This window comes from Pipra filicauda, unplaced genomic scaffold, assembly GCF_003945595.2.
Source record: "Pipra filicauda isolate LSUMZ 115617 unplaced genomic scaffold, ASM394559v2 scaffold21_size4447388_pilon, whole genome shotgun sequence".
NCBI lineage: Eukaryota > Metazoa > Chordata > Aves > Passeriformes > Pipridae > Pipra > Pipra filicauda.
Window position 1 is genome coordinate 1090825 of NW_024104332.1, and position 17879 is coordinate 1108703.

The 17879-nt window shown below is 42.2% G+C and overlaps 1 protein-coding gene across 7 annotated transcripts in view; it reads left to right on the top strand.

The window, feature by feature from the left end:
* Window positions 1–17879, top strand: part of IKZF2 (IKAROS family zinc finger 2) — a 109583-nt gene that overhangs the window by 63519 nt on the left and 28185 nt on the right. For 6 of the 7 annotated variants that reach the window (XM_027735671.2, XM_027735670.2, XM_027735673.2 and 3 more), the window contains one exon: window positions 8209–8376. The exons of the other annotated variant lie outside the window; for it this stretch is intronic. In XM_027735671.2, coding sequence (XP_027591472.1) covers window positions 8209–8376 — 168 coding nt within the window. The remainder of the gene's footprint in view (window positions 1–8208; window positions 8377–17879) is intronic. 7 annotated transcript variants of the gene reach the window in all.

The following is a 17879-nucleotide window of genomic DNA, read 5'->3' on the forward strand; positions in this document are numbered from 1 at the left end:
ATATCGGAGCATATGTATTGTAGGTGCATCAGAGTCCACGTATTTGAACTGCAGCAGCTAAACTAGCCCTGCCAAATTTAGATTTAGGTACCTAATTAAATGGTCTGCGTTTTTTGAAATACTGAATAGCTAGTGACAAGCTGCCCTTTTCATGGTAAAGAAGACATGTAAATTCCAGGTGAATGGAACAAAATCTCATCTGCGTGAGGGCGAGAGGCCGTATGGGGGTGCATGGGCAGGAATTGCATAACTCGTAGCTTTTTCCTTGGGGCTACTGCTGGTTCCTTGTAGAGCTCTGACTCTTTTCCCATCAGAATGGGATGTACTGTTCTATACAGATGATTTCAAGCATATAGGAATGGCATTTCTTTTAATGTGCAGCTCAGTGCTCTGCTCTCAGTAAACCGGTTGGCAAATTTTGCAGGGGATTTTTTTTCCCTCCACTTTGTTTGTTTTTTAATGCGTACTGCTGCTTCACTGTCCACAACAGAAGGAGAAGTTTTCTTGGATTTCCACATCCTTGATTTTAAGGAGTATTTTTAACACACTGGTATATATCTTTTAAAGTGCAGTATTTTAAAATATATTGCCACTTCCTCGGCAGCTGGGCTGGCCCTGGCTCTGGAATGAGCCCTGACCTGTGGGAAGGCTGGTTTTGCAGCCCAAGGGAGAACGGTGGAGGGAAGGGAGGTTGTCCCCAGTGAGTGGAAACGGATGACATTCTTCATCAGCTAATGCAACTGGCATGTGCATCCTTGCCTCTCAAAGCCAAGTTAAGTATGTTTTGGGAACCGAGTCCTGCCTTACTCTCCTCTTTATTTGCACACAATCAAAGCATGGTCTGGCCAGTTGTTTGCATTGGCAAAAACTGAAGTCCTTTTCCCTTCCCCGAAAACCTGTCAGCATTCTATGTAAATCACCCAAAATCCTGTGGTCCATAGCGGAGGCTGTAATTTGTGTGTGTGCTGGGATGAGTGTGGCTTTCCTTGCACCAGGGATCCAGGCTTGGCAAGAAGCTGTGCCATATGGCTCTGGCTGCACTGTGCACATAAAGGGACACACTTTCCTCTAGCCAATGCTCATCTGTTCTTGAAGAGCAGTTGTCTTCCCTGCCACATTATGGTAGTTCAGTCAAACAGACATAGGGGTGGGGAAAATAATCTGTGCCATGGATGAGACCAGAGTAGAAGAGCTCAGTGTCCCATCTCTGATCGTCATGTGCTGTTGCCCCTTCCTGTGATATAGACCCAGCTGGGAATTTCCCATTTATCCTGCCTCGTGCACATGGTGCAAGCGATGCTCTGGTGCACGGCACTTCTGTCATGAAGCCCGTGGCACTGCTCGTCTGCTTCTGCCAAACACAACATTTCTCTGAAAAACTGATAATAGAGGTGAAGAGTTTTTATTATCTTCATGGGCATCAGGAGAACACCTCTCTATTTATTTATCATTACTGACAGAAAATAAATAAAATGCTCCGTGTGGGAATTAAGCATTATGCACTCCCTGTGTTAGTGAGCAGGGTAACCCCCTGCCTCACATACCATGTCCTTGTATCAGACAAATAGCACGTGTCAGATTTGGTTTATTTTCCTCCTTTCCCATGCTATGTTCTTTTTGGTCCAAATTTCATATTCCACAGTACATTCCCCAAGTTGCAGCATCTTTAGCAGAGTTTTATGTTACAGGAGGTGGCTGGTCACATAGTGTTGCCACTGGATACTCCAAGGGTTTTTGCTTAGGGATGTAGATGGAAAGGCAGAAGAAGATAAGGTCAATAATCCTAATTTTCTGAGGTAACAAAAAGGAATTTTAGTGATTTCTCACCTTTTTATGCTGTCTGCTAGTGGGCCAGAATTGAAATTTCCTTGCTGCTCATTTTTGGTAAAGCAAAAACCATTTGCTCGTACAGCTATGCTGCTGCCTCTGTGATCTGCAAGGTCCACACAGTGTTCTCCCCTGCGCTGTGAATTTTGATCTTTCTTTATACTTCTTTTTCTCCACTGTAGTATTCAGTCCTTTATCTAACCCACTGCTGGATTTTGAAATACTTTTTATTTTTAGGGGAGGGCTGGGATCACAGAATCACGGAATGGTTTGGGTTGGAAGGACATTAAGCTCATCTCGTTCCAACCCCCTGCCATGGGCAGGGACACCTTCCACTAGACCAGGTTGCTCCAAGCCCCATCCAGCCTGGCCTTGAACATTTCCAGGGATGAGACATAGACAACTTCTCATCCTCATTGTTTTAAAAACACGCAGAAGTGAAACATTTCCTGTGTGTGGATGCAGCGGGTAAGCGGCAGAGTAAAGCCGGGTCCCTGGATACCTGGCACGGCACAAAGCCAGCAGGGATGTCAGCCTTGCCCCACCCTCACCTTGGGCTGCTGGTAGGTTATTTTTAGGCTTTCTTTGGGGGTGTTAACTGCAGGAGGGTCTGAAATCTTTGCTTGGACTCAACATGCACTTTTAGTGCCTAAGTCAGCTAAATGAGTTACATTATGTGCCCATGAGGGAAATCTTCAAGTTCTGTCGTAGCGTCCGCAGTGTTATAACTGAACATATGCAACCCTGGAAGTCTGAATGCAATTTGTTTTTTCATGCAGAGTTCAAGTTTGTGGGACACAATTAGTAAATGAGGAAAAACCCAGCTGTGTTGTTCCGTAGTACAGACTTGTATGCCTAAAGCAGCTAACCAGGAACAAATTTAAACAAATGGCCGTATTAACACATTGCAGTGAATTCCATTGGTCTGCCTCTCTTATTTTGTTCACAGAAAGGTTCTATTTGGTTTAATTTCTAATTTGTCACCTCGTGCAGGCTTCCTGTCTGTAGCAGCATGAATCGATTTGGCACTGAATCAAAAATCGTAGGGCTAAATTTCTGAAAGTCATATTTTCTGCTTAGGTTTTGAAATCTAACCTTTTGAAAAGCCTCATTTTCTACTTAAGCATAAGGAAGGGGAGCCGAGATTTTTGAAATCGCTCTCTGCAGAAGACCCTCTTTGCTTGCAGTACTCAGTAACTGAACTCTGCTGATATTTTTGCCAGTTCACTTAAAAGATTTTTCTGCTGTAAGAATGTGGTCATAAATTTGCACAGAGGACACTTGGAAATCACCCAGGATTTCCCAGGAATTTTTCATGAGAGATTTTGTCACTACTTTTTTATAATAAATTGCCCTATCTGGCAGCAGGTTTTTCCCAACAAAAAAACCCTACTAAAATCACTGATTTAAAGTGATGTGCAGCCTGTTAAGTGAATCAGGTAGAACAGTGAGTAGGTATGCAGGCTAGCTATGGTCCCTGGAATAACAAATACAGGACAGGAATGGGGCAAAGTCTGCTGCTCTGTGTCTCACTTGGGTAAAGGCAGGTTGGAACTCGCTGCTGTCAGTGTGTTGGGAGCACAGCTGATATTTCATTTGTGCTCCTGGGACAGAGCAGAATCAGAGCAGTTGCAGCATCTGATGGATCAGGAGAAATGTTTCGTTTTAAGTGAAATATTAACAAAAAGCATGCTACAGAAAGGTGAAAATCAATATTATTAGTAAGAGCAAATACTTTCTGATGGCAGCACAGGCACTGTAATTTTACGTTAAGAGACTGGAAAGAAAAAATCCTGCTTGAGAAGTACCTAAGCTACACTTTGCATATCAAAAGTCTGTGCCGCACAAAAAAGACTGAGATCTCAGATATACATTTAGCCAGGACAGATACTGAAGTCCCACTGGACCTGGTTTTTATGTAGGACTGCTGCTTTAGGAATAACTAGGCCTTGATGATAATGAGAACTAGTGCAGTAATTCGTGAGTCTCTCCGTTTAATTTCAAAGGGACAAAAGTTGCCAGTCAAGGGTTATGAAAATCTAAGTCTCCTTGGTTGCCAGGTCTATGGGCTCTGTGTCCTCAGTCAAATTTCTGTTTTGGTACAGAAAACATTGCTGCTTTGCACCGAAAATATCAGTGTTTTGCACTGGTCTGAGATTCGAAGAAGGGTAACTCATACCGAAACTTCTGCGCAGCACTTCCGCGCCGAGGCGGGAAAGGAGTTATTGTGCAGGGAAGCTTCCAATTAAGCAGAAAAAGGAGTTGGTTTGCTTTTTGAAATAACATTTGACATATGTGAAATCAATTAGTAGGAATTTAACAGTTCATTTGCCTGGTTTCAGGCCTTATCAGGCTCGTAGCTTGTGCTGTGGAGTCTCCCACCAGATGCCATATATTTAAGATACTATGAAAGGCCCACGTCTTGCTTGCCCTGACTTCATGGGTCCAATTCACCTTTCATCTCACAATTTGTTTACACAACAGCAAGTTAACCTATGTACTTTAGATACTGGTGTAGCTCAAGAGTAGTAATATTTCATTAATATTATTCATTATTATTTTTCCTGGAGGAGACAATGAACTGTGAAGTTTCAGGAATGTTTTCCTTAATTTGGAAGTAAATATTTGAAATCACAGCTTTTAATTAATATTTTGTTTAACTGTAAAATTATAAAACCCCATGGATGTATTTATTTATTAATGTAAATACTCCCTGGCACAACCCCCTCTTGCAAAGCCTTTAGGAAAGGTAATACTTGGCAGCTCTGGTTTACCTTGCCTAGCCCATTCCTGAAGTAACTTTAGATAATTAAATTCCCTGTGTTGGAGAGCAAGGCTTTTAAGGCATTCCTGGTTTTGTCCGGCTTTAGATTCTAAATCTGCAGTTGAAAAGAAACATCTTTTTTGTTTGGTTAACTGTTCCTCCCCCTCTCGCCACCCTGAAAGTCTTTTTTCCTGCCCCCCTCTCTCTTTTTTTCTTTTTTTTTTTTTTTTTTTTTAATCACTGAGGTTGGAGGCTTTTCTGCCCTGGTTTAGCTCAATAATAGAGAAATGTTTAATACTTAAAGGAGGCTAAAAATATTTTGCAGTTATGTTGCACTCACATAGTTTCTAGTGCTGCAAAGCAAAAAACTCGCTTAGTCACCTTTCAGTGGAGTTCTTATTTTAATAAATCTGTGTAAGTACATAGAGTCAAGCAGTAAATACATAGCTATAAATGGTGGGAAATGCACTGTGCTTATAATCGTCGTTACCCTCTTGTAGTCGTGTGTGCCACCTTTAATAGGTCTATATTTTCTAGTATGTCCCTGCTACCATCACCCTCAAAGACAGGAAAGCATTTTAAACGCAGTCAGGGACTGTCACATAGAGAAAAAATGTGCTTAGAGACTTTTTGTGAGTGGATGTTTAATTTGAAGTATGACTGATTTTAGCTTATAAAACCCTTTAGTTTTCACAGAAGAGTAAGGGAGGTGAGTAAGGACATCAGGGTTGTTATTTTGTAACTAGGAAGTAATAATACTGAAGAACAGCTTACAAAGTTACCAGGAAAAGGCAGCAGGAGAAATAATTGGAAGGCAGTCTTCTCAAGGCATTGAAGTGATAAAGAAGGCTTGTTTGTTAGTGTCTGGAGTGGGCATCAGACAGCACAGTTCTTGGAAAACCAACAAAATCTTCTTGCTATTCAGTCTTTGCTTCTCTTTGTGCACTCTTCTATTGGATAATGGCCTCTCAGATTAGCTGTGCTAAATGCAAAAGCTGCTAATCAATAGCACGAAGGTGTGACCAAAATTGCATCCCACAAGCCTACAGCTTAAACAAGGAGCTGGAATCGAATGATTGGACAAAAGTGTAACAAACAGATCAAAGCAGCTATTTACCCGGAATGAAGCCAGTAGGAAAAATGAATTCATGCTGGCTTTAAATAGATACAAAGGTTATTTAAGGTAAAATGTGCTGTTGGAGTCTCTTGTGAGAGAGGAGCAGACTATGGGTGATTTTGTGGTGAGTGTTTTCATGTCATCTTGGCCACTGAACTGTGTTGCAGTGACTATTGAATTCCAGACCGAAGGCTTTCAGCATCTCTTGAGCAGCCAGTTTATTGAGGAGTAATATGCACTCATATGGGGCCTCCAAAATGCCAGAGATAAGTGGGTGATGTAGCGGGTAAAACACAGTAACTGCATAGTTTTACATACAGCAGGAGTAAAAGACTTCAGACTTGATAAGAAACGTGCTACCTTCTTTCATGTTGTCATCCTGAAACTAAAGCTATCATTCCAGAATACTCAGAAACGTGTCAAAGGAAAGGGCTTTGCCTATTTTCTCAGACAGCGAAAGCAAAACAGAAAAGAAGAAAAAACCCATGTATTTTTCTACTGCAGTCTCTTTACATATCTCTGTTATGGACATTCTGAAGTGATATAAAAGAAGATAATGGCTAATCAGATCCTTTAAGTATAGTGTGGGAGTTTGAAAGGGAAACCACAAACTCTTTATCAATTCTAATGAGTTTGTGTTCAGTGTATTGGAAGAAGAGCTTTATACCGTGATTTTTTTTTATCATTACTCTGTAATGTTCTTGATGAGGTTGTAGGAACCTTGGTATCTTCTTGAGTGCTTCTTCAGTAGTCTCAGATATGATTTCCAGCTCCCACATGTGAAGTCAAGTTGCAGAGGTATGGCACATATGTGTCACACCTACCTTCTGCTGCCCACTTGGCAGTGATTTAAACCACTGAGGCAAGAATTGCTTGTGGACATCTGTAAAAGCACTTTTCCTTCCTCTCTTTCCATTTGAATCTCCAGACATATTTTGGACTTCACATTAGACACAAGGACTACTTTGATGAAAGCATTTTGTCCAGCAAGGGAGTAATCATTTTAAAGCAATAGAGAAAGGCTTTGAAGAGATGTGAAAGATCACAGAATGTGTTTGTTTTTCACAAGATCTGTGCTTCAGGCCACCGAATTCAACCTCAGAAGTCCCACCGGGATTCGACCAAGGCTCTGTAATAGGTGATGCGCTGAAAAAGTGGACAAGGTTGCTTACATCTGAAATCTGATGTTCAAGACCTTGTTGAAATGGGGCCCTGCTTGGTGTAAACATGCTTTAAATGGAAGAGAATAGATTTAAATTAGATATGAGGAAACAATCCTTCCCTGTGATGGTGGTGAGCCCCTGGCACAGGTTGCTCAGAGAAGCTACAGCTGCCCCATCCCTGGAAGTGTCCCAGACCAGCTTGGATGGGGCCCAGAGCAACCTGGTCTAGAGGAAGGTGTTCCTGCCCATGGCAGGGGGTTGGAATGAGATGATCTTTCAGGTCTTTTCCAACCCAAACCATTCAGTGATTCTGTGTTCTAAAGCCCAGCTGCAGTAAAGCACTTGGGCAAGTGGCAGCACAAGTATATGCTTGTATTCAATTGATTTGCTCAACAGGACATAAACAGATGATTAGAGCTGCCCAAAAATGCTGGAACAGTCTGAGTGTCCTCAACAAATGTTGACATAGAGTACAGTTTTAATAATATTTCACAAAACCTGTGTGAGTTTGTCAGGGGTTTTCCTCTAAAAAATAATTACCAAAAAAAAAAAAAGGTGTTTTTTGTCTGCCCAATCCCCACTGTCTAGAGCAAACATGAAGATTTAACATAAAAATAAGCTTTGGATGTGTGTGTGTGCGCATGTGTAAACACATGGGGTGAAGGGAGAGGGCAAGGTCTAGAGTTTCTGTTATTTTTTCATCAACTGAGTCTTTTTAATTTGTTTTATGTAGAGTGCAAACTTGCTCGTTTCACAGTTTAATGGTGAAAGATTTTTCTCGATGTTTGCTTCTGCCCAAAGCTTGAGGGCCTGATCCTCACTTGTATCGATTCCCTTCGTGCCACTCTAGCAGTGCAAAACAGCCTTTAGAAAGGACTTTCAATTAAAGTGTAATGCAAGCAAGAGCTTTGTTTTGAAGCAAAGACCTTAACACCTTCGCTAAGGTCCAATTGTTATGACCAGTTCCAAATACTCATATGGATTGGACCTATACTGAAAATAAGTGCAAACCCATAGAGATAAATACTACAAAATCACAATTACGGATCTAAATTTTCAGCAGAGCTCATCTTTTATAAAGGATAGAACCTCTGAGGTGAGGAACTTTCAAGAAAATCAACCTGCACTGATCACCTCAAATAAAGATCTTCAAATCCCTATTGGAGGTTTTGCCCATTGTGCAAAAGAAATGGCCTCTGACTGTAGCAAGTGCCGTGTGATGGTGGCAGTGGGGACTGTACCCATGTAAGAAGGCACTACTACAAAGAGCAGGATAATGGCCTCTGTGCATCCTCTGATGTGTCTTGACAGCTCTCTCCCTTCCCCTTCCCTTCCAGGTGAACGCCCCTTCCACTGTAACCAATGTGGAGCTTCTTTTACCCAGAAGGGGAACCTGCTGAGGCACATCAAGTTGCACTCTGGGGAGAAACCGTTCAAATGTCCCTTCTGCAGCTACGCCTGCCGGCGGAGGGACGCCCTCACAGGACACCTCAGGACGCACTCTGGTGAGCCCACCTTGGCTTCTCTTCCCAGTTCTTCCTTCCTTTGTCACTACCGTCCCAGTGAAGCAGGTAGTGAAAATAACCGTGTGTTCCTGGTGGCTCTGGGTCTGTACCATCCTCCTCAGATAGTGCAGCTCTCCACTTTGGGAAAGCCTTGATGTGAATCAGAAAAGTTGTGGTTCAGCCACACCTCTCCTTTTGTGTAACTGAGCTCCTCTGCTGATGCTATCACATTTCCCTCTGAATGTCTCCTTGGGTGTATCCAGGCTCCACTGGCAGATTGTTTTGACGCTCTAGGCCCCAAAGTGGCTGTGAAATTCCAAGGATCAGAAAGGATAACTGTGGGCTCTTGGAAGCCTGCTTTGCAGTTCATACCCATTTCTTCATCTAATAAATGCCATATGCTGGTGGAGGTCAAACTTGTTCATCTTTCAAAAATGTCTGAACTGCATTTTTGATTCAGTTACTTCTTGCTGTAGAGTCCTAATTCGTGGCAGCCGCAGCAGCCACCCTAGAGCAGAAGGTGGTCAAGAGAGATTCCATTTCTCTTGCCTCGTTCAGTGATAGTATCTTGTCTTTATCAAGTCTACTTGATACAGTTGCTTGATATGTTGCAGAGAAATATGCACCACATAACTGCACTCTGGTAGTCACGTTGGAGCTCCCATGATCAGGATCAGATGTGGTTTTAGTCCCTGTGCACCAAGGGGCTGCAGTCTGCCCACTTACTCATCTGTGTAGGACTCCTGAGTAAGATCTTAACTTGCTGCGCTTTTTATCTCCTAGAATGTTCAACTCATGTGTTCAGGCCATTTATAAGGGGCTGTGTTTTTCATTGTTGAATGAGCAGAGATAATTGAACTGGTTACAAGTGACAGCATTACAGATGAACTTCTTTGAGTTGTTAGCGAACGTGTGGCTGCTGAAACACAGTGGCTGAAGTGTAGCTGCAGGAAGAAATCCTGCATGAGCTTCCTGACTCTTCCTGTGTATTTCTCCTGCAGGGTCAACCTCACTTCATTAGAAGTTTCTGTTTTATGAGCATTAAGTTGGACTTAGGGTACAGAGTTGCCTTGGCATTTCCAAGAATAGGAAAGGATAAGCTAGTAAGCTTCTCCAGGTAAACTGGGGAGTATGCAGGAGGCTGTATTGGTGGAAAGTGCTTACAGAAAGCATGAGCATCCAAGGGAGTGCAGGTGTGGGAGAGAATTGCTTCACTTGTCAGCTGAGAGGATTTGATCTGGAAGTCAGAAGGGAAAATGTCTGTGGAAGTGTGAGGTGCAATTTTCACACATCTGACCATAATTGTAGTTTCAACTTGAAATTTAATAAAAACCAAAGCACGATAAAAATGTTCACAATGAAAATTAAAATGGAGTTGTGACAAGAAGTATCCCACATTACAAAAAGTAAACATTGCAGTTGAAGATTTTTTTCATCATATGAATATGGGTTTTGTTACCTAGATAGTGCCATTAATAGACATTGTTCTTCCTGTATGAAAAGCACATGGCTGATGGCTCTACTTTTTTGCGTGAGGATGAAATGTAGAGGTGTGGGATTTTCCGAAGGCACCTAAGCTGCTTAGCACATGAGTTCCGCTGGAGCTCCTTCCCTAAGTGACTTAGCTCGCTGACTTAGCTGTGTTCAGCACTGCTCAGTTTGTGATTTTATGCTTTGTTTTCCGTGGAGAAAGTGTCACCCCCTAAGCACTTAGCTACAGCAGCTTTCAGCAGAAGGCCAGCCGGAACAGACAAGTGTTCCCAAAATACTCTCCAGGAGTAGGGCTCACAGATGAAGAGTTAAAACTTGGATTATTACCCTAAAACCCAAATTCTACATGAAAGTGAAATGCCACTCTGGATGTGAGCATGGTGCCCTTCTGTCCCTGCCATGTAGACAAGCTGAGTTGGCTTATGCACACCTATGTGAGCCTGGATCATGGAAAAGATGCGTAGATGTTCCCTAGAGACTTAAAACAGTTTCATATCAGTATACTATAAGAGCACTCTCTGCTTTAATAAAGCACACATCAAGGTCTGTAAGTAGGCCTGGAAGGTACAGCAGATCTAGTAACTGCATCCAAGGTCTTTTCTAACCCAAATAATTCTATGATTCTGTCAATGTTTACATCTTCTGCTACTTCTGATCAGAAAAGGAGATATTGGATAAAGTATAGAAAGAAGAGGTTAAAAACTGTTTTGAAATATGAGACTTCAATCAGGTCTCGTTCTTAATGTCTAAATTGAGGTGTCTGAATATATTTTTATATTTGTAAGAGGAGAGCTGATCCTCAGCTGATATAGGCTGGAATTATATCCCCTAAGCAGGAAAGTACTTCTGTTCTGCACCAGTTGAGAATCTGGCATGTATCATCATAAATGCAAGACCAATTTCTTTTTTGTTATGTTGTACGTGTGTCCTTTTCCTCTTTAAATAGGAGAGTGCTCTTAATAAAAAAAAATAAAACAACTCCCTGAAAAACCAAACAAAAACCTCACCAAAGCAAAACTCTTTTCTCCTTCCCAAGAAGGTCTTAAACTACTGTGGAAGGCAAATTGTGCGAGAAAGGAATTGAAGAATTTTGTTAGATCCTCTTTTTTTCTCTCAGCTAGTTTGATTTGTGGATTTTAGAACATTTTGTGTCACCACTTAAGTCAGTGGCACCCTCTCACTACTGCCAGTGTAGTCAGTTTTTCCTCTTCTTAATGCAGAGTTTTCATATAGTACAACAGGAAAGGTGAAAAAATAAGGAAATGTAATTGCAAACAGAAGTTAGCAGAAGCATCTCTGAGATATCTCAAATAGCTGATACTACCTGTTAACTTTAAAAAAAAAGATAGCTTTTTTTGTTGTTGCTTTGGGTGAATGTTTTGTTCATACTTTTTAATATTAATTCCTATTTATTTGAAAATGTTTCTAAGCATCACAATCTATATTTTGCCTCCCCTTCTCGTGCAGAATAATATCTTACTGAGTAAGTGTTCCCAGGACAAGTGGTTAACAAAATATTGCTCTGTATCTGTAATGCTGCTGCTGTTTAACCCTAAATAATTAAGGACTTATCTTGCAGTGATTTACTCCTGCAATTATTTACCTTTTACAGACATATGGAGTTCTGATGAACTTTGTGTCTGTATTTTCCTCCCACATGCAGCTGCTTTGATTTCAGGAGTATAATGATGCCTTCAGGACATAGTAGGATAATGCCTGGGGAGAGATTCATGCACAGAATTACACTAAGAGTGGGCATGAGCCTCAAGGTACTTACAGGACTTTCAGATGTTGTTTTCAGAATTAACTCCATAGTTCCACAACACAGATAACAGAGGAGAGGTGCCTGAGAGAGCTTCCAGGACAGGAATGTAAGGACAGGCTGTGGAGAGCTGGGGCAGAAGTTGGTAGTCCCCTCCCACAGGATGCACTGGAAAAACCAGCGGGGATTGGCTTCACCTTGCCTGGCTTTTGCCGTTTTTAAAGAGGAAAACATCCAGGCAAATCCAATCTGCTGATGGCAGTCACAGAGTACCTGCTGTCTCACCCTGAGATGTGCCCGTCTTCTCCATCCTCGCTGGAATTACACAAGACAAAGGCAGATACAAACTAGATGAGACAAATTCTGCTGTAGGCAATTAATGAGCATACCCCAGAAGTTTTAAGGGAGACAGTTGATCTGACAGGTCAATCTGATGGTTAAAGCACCCACACAGACCTCCATACTTTGAGAGATATGAAGTCCAGCCTGATGCTGTTTTACCCCAAAAAGCCAGGCATCCTCAAATGGGCACATAAAATTAGCAGTGAGGTTTTGACATGGATTTCTCTTGTGTCTAAAGCAAAGCCAAGTCAGCTCTCCCCCCATAATGCTGTTGTAAACATAAACAAGGCTTTGACAGTACTTGAAAAAGTCAAGGCTGCAGTAATGAGCAATCTGGAAGAGCGCAGAGCAAATATGAGTGCAGTAGTTTTCAGAGCAGGGCTTGGGCAGTAAGTGGTAAATGAAGGATGGGGTCACTTGGTAAGGGGAAAAAGCCTCCACAGAATAGGTCTTGATTAAGCAAGAGCTATCCATCCATTGCACTAAGCAAGGATGGTCCTGTGGGCAAATCGTTTTGTCATTAAAAGACTGTCTTGTCATGTGTACGCACAAAATGGCCACATGAACCTTAATTCTGGAATTTCCTGATTTTACTTTATGACCTTGGTAGCTTCAGTCATGTTTCATTACTGTGGGAGTATGTAAGTCTTATTCATATATAAAAGCAGTTTTACTGTTTATTTCTTTCTAAAAAAACGGGTAGCCAGATCATTATTTTTTCCTGTCACAGAAGCTTTTCCTCACAATACATTTTAAAATTTGCTTTCAAGCTACTTCTTTCCTGCCTAGAAAATGCTTTTTTCTACCCCCTTTTTTCCCTCCCCCCTTCATCCTGCATTGCTGCTGCACGTTGTTTGCTACTGCCCAGTTCTTCAACAGCACTGAGCTGTGGTACCACTTTATTGGCAAAAGAAAAGAAGAAAGCATTTGTTTTGAAAAGAAAAGCTCAGGCAAAAACTCCCAAAAGCACAATCTTAGCAAACTATGTACAGCGTGCAAGATAAAAGGCATGTCTAATTAGAAAGGAGAATGCCCTGTTCATGGAAACTCTTTCCGTGTTTCTTGATTTGCAAGTCCATCTTTCTTATCTCTTCTTGTCCATAAGGACTTTCCCCCCAGCCCTTCCTGGGTGGCAATGAGCCATTCGAGGTGTCCCACACACCTGCAGTTGTATGGCAGAACAGGAGAGTGGTATCTGTGTGTGCAGATGTTCTCAGAGCTAGAAGGAACCTGTTTCCTAACCCTGATGACATGCCTGCCTCAATACATGTTTGGGAGAGTCATCCCACCTGTGAGTGGCTCAGCCTGGCTGAAAAATTGGATGAACAAGTGTCAGTATACACAATGCTGTGTGTGAATTCCTGGCTGTAAAAAGCCAGTGAGAGTTACTGAAACAGTGGCAAGGATGGTTATTAAGAATAATGAAGAGTCAATGTTTTAAACTGCTTTTTTTTATCTTGAGGAGACTTTTACCATTACTAACATCTCCACTCTCAAAAGGCTCAGTGTCTACTCTGTAAGAATGTCATAATTAGAAGAATCTTGGGACCTGAAATTCTCATTGCACTCTGAACTGGACTGACTGAAATACATTGTGAATGGGGGAAAAAAAATTTGAAAAGTGAACACAGGTGAGGGGATATTTTGCATACAAATCCCATCTCTCCCAATGGGTTAGCAAACAGCATCTTCCCTGGGTTGTGATGAGCCAGCGGGTATTTATTCTGTTGATCTGATACTTAGAGTTCTATTTAATCAGGGAGAGCTGCTCTTCCTCTCAGGTTTTCTTGTAATGTTACAGTTAAACTCGGTGGAATTAACCTCGTCACAAAATCATTTTGAGTTTTTCTTATCATTCTCTGGGTTCCAAACTGTTATTAGCATATGCACAGTACTGCAGCAGCTCTGCTTTCTTATTAATGCTTCCAGTACCCAGAGGCCTTCACTCTGTGCTGTAGAGTGTCTAAAATCTCTGCTATTCTGCTTCCCATTTATTTGTGCGTGAATTTTTACAAGGTAAGCTCCAAATGTGTACCAGGGTAGGAGTTTGTTATGCCAGGTCTTTATGCCCTGGGGATCCTTGTTTAAAATTTAATGCTCTGTAGAGACAACTTGTATCCCATGCTTTTGCTTAAGCCCTATCTGAACTTGATCCCTTAATTAGGGATGTCCTCTTCACCACCAGAGCACTACTGTGATAAATATTGGTATCAAGTATATGAAAAGATTGTCTTTTATGGGCTCAGAATTATCTCAGTGTAGAAGCTTGGCCATGCTAAGCCTTTTCTACAGAGCATAATTACCACTGAGAAATCTTAAATCAAAGAAATTTTTTGTTTAAAAATGCTGTGTGATCGTGATCATCCCAGCGAAAGTACATTTGGGCTTTGTTTTTGGAGGAACTTGTGGAAAAATATTGTTCTACCCAAAGACAGGAAGCGTTCTCTTTTTGCTTCTTGGACTTTTGAAAGTCTTGAAATTCCATAAAGATTCCCTCTTATCTGCAGTGGTTATGGATCAGGCTTTGACTGTTCAGCCCAGATCTGTTTCTGGCAGATAAAAGGGAGAAGCAGGAGAAGTGGTCCTGGCAAGCAAAGGTAGATGGGCTCTGTATCAACCTGGTGAACACCTTCCTCTCTTAGGACTGGGTATCAGCTTTTTTCTTTTCCCACCCCTCCTCCCTCTGGGATGTGTGGCTGAGATAAGGGGAACAGATGCCCTGCAGCTCCCTGTTTCTTGTGGTGCCTCCGTGTAAGCAGGAGGTGACCTGTTCCTTTAGTACCTGAGGGCTGCCTATAAATGGGCTGGTTAAGGAAAGACTCACTCTCCTGGAGATGAGATGCCAGCACCATGGGAGCATTCTCATTCTAAATATCAGTTCACAAGATTAGTAGGTGTAAGATTTGTCTTGGTGTCTGTGGGACAGATCCTGCTGTCTCTCAGTGGACCATGGCCTTGCTGTGTCTCTGCCAGGTCTACCAGCAAGTCCTCCGTTCTTCAGCAGAGAGAAGGACAGAGCAGGTCTGGAGGGAGGTTGCATTGTCTCCTTCTTTTCCTGATCCAAGTTTTCTCTCCTTAATGAGACGGGGGGCCAGAACTGGTATTTGGTGTCAGTTTAAGTCTCTGGACCCTTGGCAAGGGAGAGTTTTCTCTTAAAGCAGGAGATCCTGCACCCTGAAATGGAAAACAGTGCTAATACTCCACCACTGCAGCTTCACCATGAGGGGGGAGATTTCCCAGGGCAGATTTCAGTTCTGCAGTGCAAAAAGGTGGAGACAGAGTGTCCTTTTCCCCTTTCTCTCTCACTTCATCCAGAGGTCAGACAGCACTGCAGTACATGGAGATAACAAGGTCCTTCTTTAGACAAGCATCATCATGGTGTAGGATTCACACGAGGTCATCCCTTGTTAATTTTGACCAGTTCCGTTCTTCCTCATGGAATTCCTGTGTCAAGATGAAAGTGTGTGTGTTTGGGATGGAACTGCTTACATCAGTTTTCTTCCTGTCTTCTGTCTCTCCTCCACATTAGCAATTCACATCCCGGTGTCATCAGCCAGATTGTGTCCCTCTTTGTGTCCCTCAGGCCACATACAACCAGAACAAAGCACCTGGGCCTGCCCTGCTGGGCTGCACTTTGGAGAGCAGACAGACACCTCTCCAATGCTGGGTGATGCCAGTTCTTAGGCCAAACATCCTGCTCTGGAAGCAAATGAGACAGTGACTTTCTTTTTCCTCTGGGTTTTTATTCTGCCACAGGGCTATATGTGGGATTTCACTGGCATCAAAAAAGCATGAATGTGGTAAGACTTCTGCAATAGAACAGCAGTCCTTCTAAATAGCATGCCTAATCTGTTTTTTAAACATCCAGAGACACTGTTTCTATCACCTCCCTAGGGAGACAATTCCACTTCCCATCTGCTTTTTATAGCTATGACTCTCATCCTGATATTTAACCTTAGCTATCCTTTCTTTTGTTGCAGATTATTGCTCTTCCTAACACTAGCTTCTGTGACTGTGAGTAATTCCTGTGCTCAGTTTACACTGTGACAGGCTGTAGTCATAGGTCTGGCATTGATTCTGTTCTAGTCTGTGTTTATCTTCCAATCCTCTCGTCTCTTTTTTTATTACTAATTTTGAAATTTTTACTACTCTTATTCACTTATTTATGAGGGACCTAAATTGCAAAGTCATCTTACACTTTGGAAACACAGACCAGTATAGATGCAGAACCCTTAACCTTATCTCTGCCTCAGTTGCCTGTCAGTAAAACAAAATAAAGAGCACTTCTGCACCTAGTTAAGATGGTGAAAGGGCAGCACGCTCGAGTCCTTGCAAGGTGCACACATATTGCTGCAGTGAAGGTCATGTGGGTACATCATGGAGTATTCAGTGCTGCTGGTGCCCCTGCTGCACAGCGTTGTACATGATCTCCTTAGTTTTACTTAGCCTTTGTGCAGTAGTGAAATGAGATAATTACAAAGTGGAAGGAATAATAACTTTGTATTGTTACCATAACCACTGAGGTATTATACCCTGATACCAGCGTGATTACCTCAGACACAATAGTAAGGTGATTATTAATAATACTAAAGGACTTACTACTTAGCCTGCAATTTCTGCGTCGTTTCTTTTATAAACCCTATCTATTCAGCCCCAAGCCTGTGTGAAGTGGGTATGTGTTGTTGCCTCCTTGTTATCCGTTTTTCAGTGATGGGAAAATGAAACAGGAAAAACCCCCATGAGACCCAATTTGCAAATTGAGGGACCTAAACACCAAGGCATCTTTGTGTGCATCACTTGTCCTTCTGCACCAGAATTACAACGGCAGGCTGGCAGGTGAGGGTCTAGTAGCTCTGGTATTTAAAGATCTGTGGTCCTTTGCTCCTTTCAGCTCAATCTAGAGAGGACTTGTTTTCCTTGCTGTCAGGGATTGTTTCAGAAATGCACTGTCTTTACGCTTGAGTTGGCACATGTATGCACAAACCCCGACTGTAAGGTGCAGGTGTTACATGGTTGGGCTCCACACCACGTCAGGAAGCTGAGTGTTTCATTGCATTAAAATAAGCTTGAGGGACACAATGCAACCCATCAGGAGCCCTCCTGCTCCACAGTCAGCCCACTGAGGTGGTTTTTGCAGACTGGGATCCAAAAGGTGACAGAGAACTTTTTTGTGCGCTTGAGATGCAAACACGGTTTTGGCTTGACAAAGCCACGTCTCAACAAAACCAAGATAACTTCTTCCATGTACTCCGAGCAACAAAACACCACAGCAGCTGTAAGGAGGAAAAAAGTGTTGTTTTTCTTTTTTTCCCCTGAGAAAATTATTTTCAAAGGCAAAAAGCTTCTACTTATTGCCTCTGAGGAAGGGAGAACCCAGGATTTGGAACTGGCCTTTGACAGTTTTTGAAGGAGTTTGTGTAACCTTTCAACTTGAGAATGTTTGAGCTTGGAATCAAACGGTGGTGTGAGGCCTTCTTTCATATCCCAGGGCTGTGTTACAGGGCAGCGTGAAATGGAGAACCACCATGACATTTTTGGTAATATGAGAGTGTTTTAAGGTGTAAGAGAGGTATTTTTACCATCTGGAAAGGAAGAAACTAAAGAGGGACAAAAATAACCCATAACCCACAGCACGGTAGGATTGTGGAAAGCTACTACTGATATATTCTCCTGAGCTCTCAGCAACCTGTAATTATGAATTGGCTTACAGCTAAGATATTGATGGATATCACTTCAGGAGGAAAATGAGAATGTCTAGATTTTTTTTGCAGTGAACCTGTACTGAACTCTGTGTGACTCTCCTCCTATTTATAACCCTGTGTGAAGTTCAAGGAAACTTGTCCTGGAGGTTTCCCATGAGAGGGAACTGTGTTTTTACCTGACTAAAACTCTCTGGATATATTCCCAT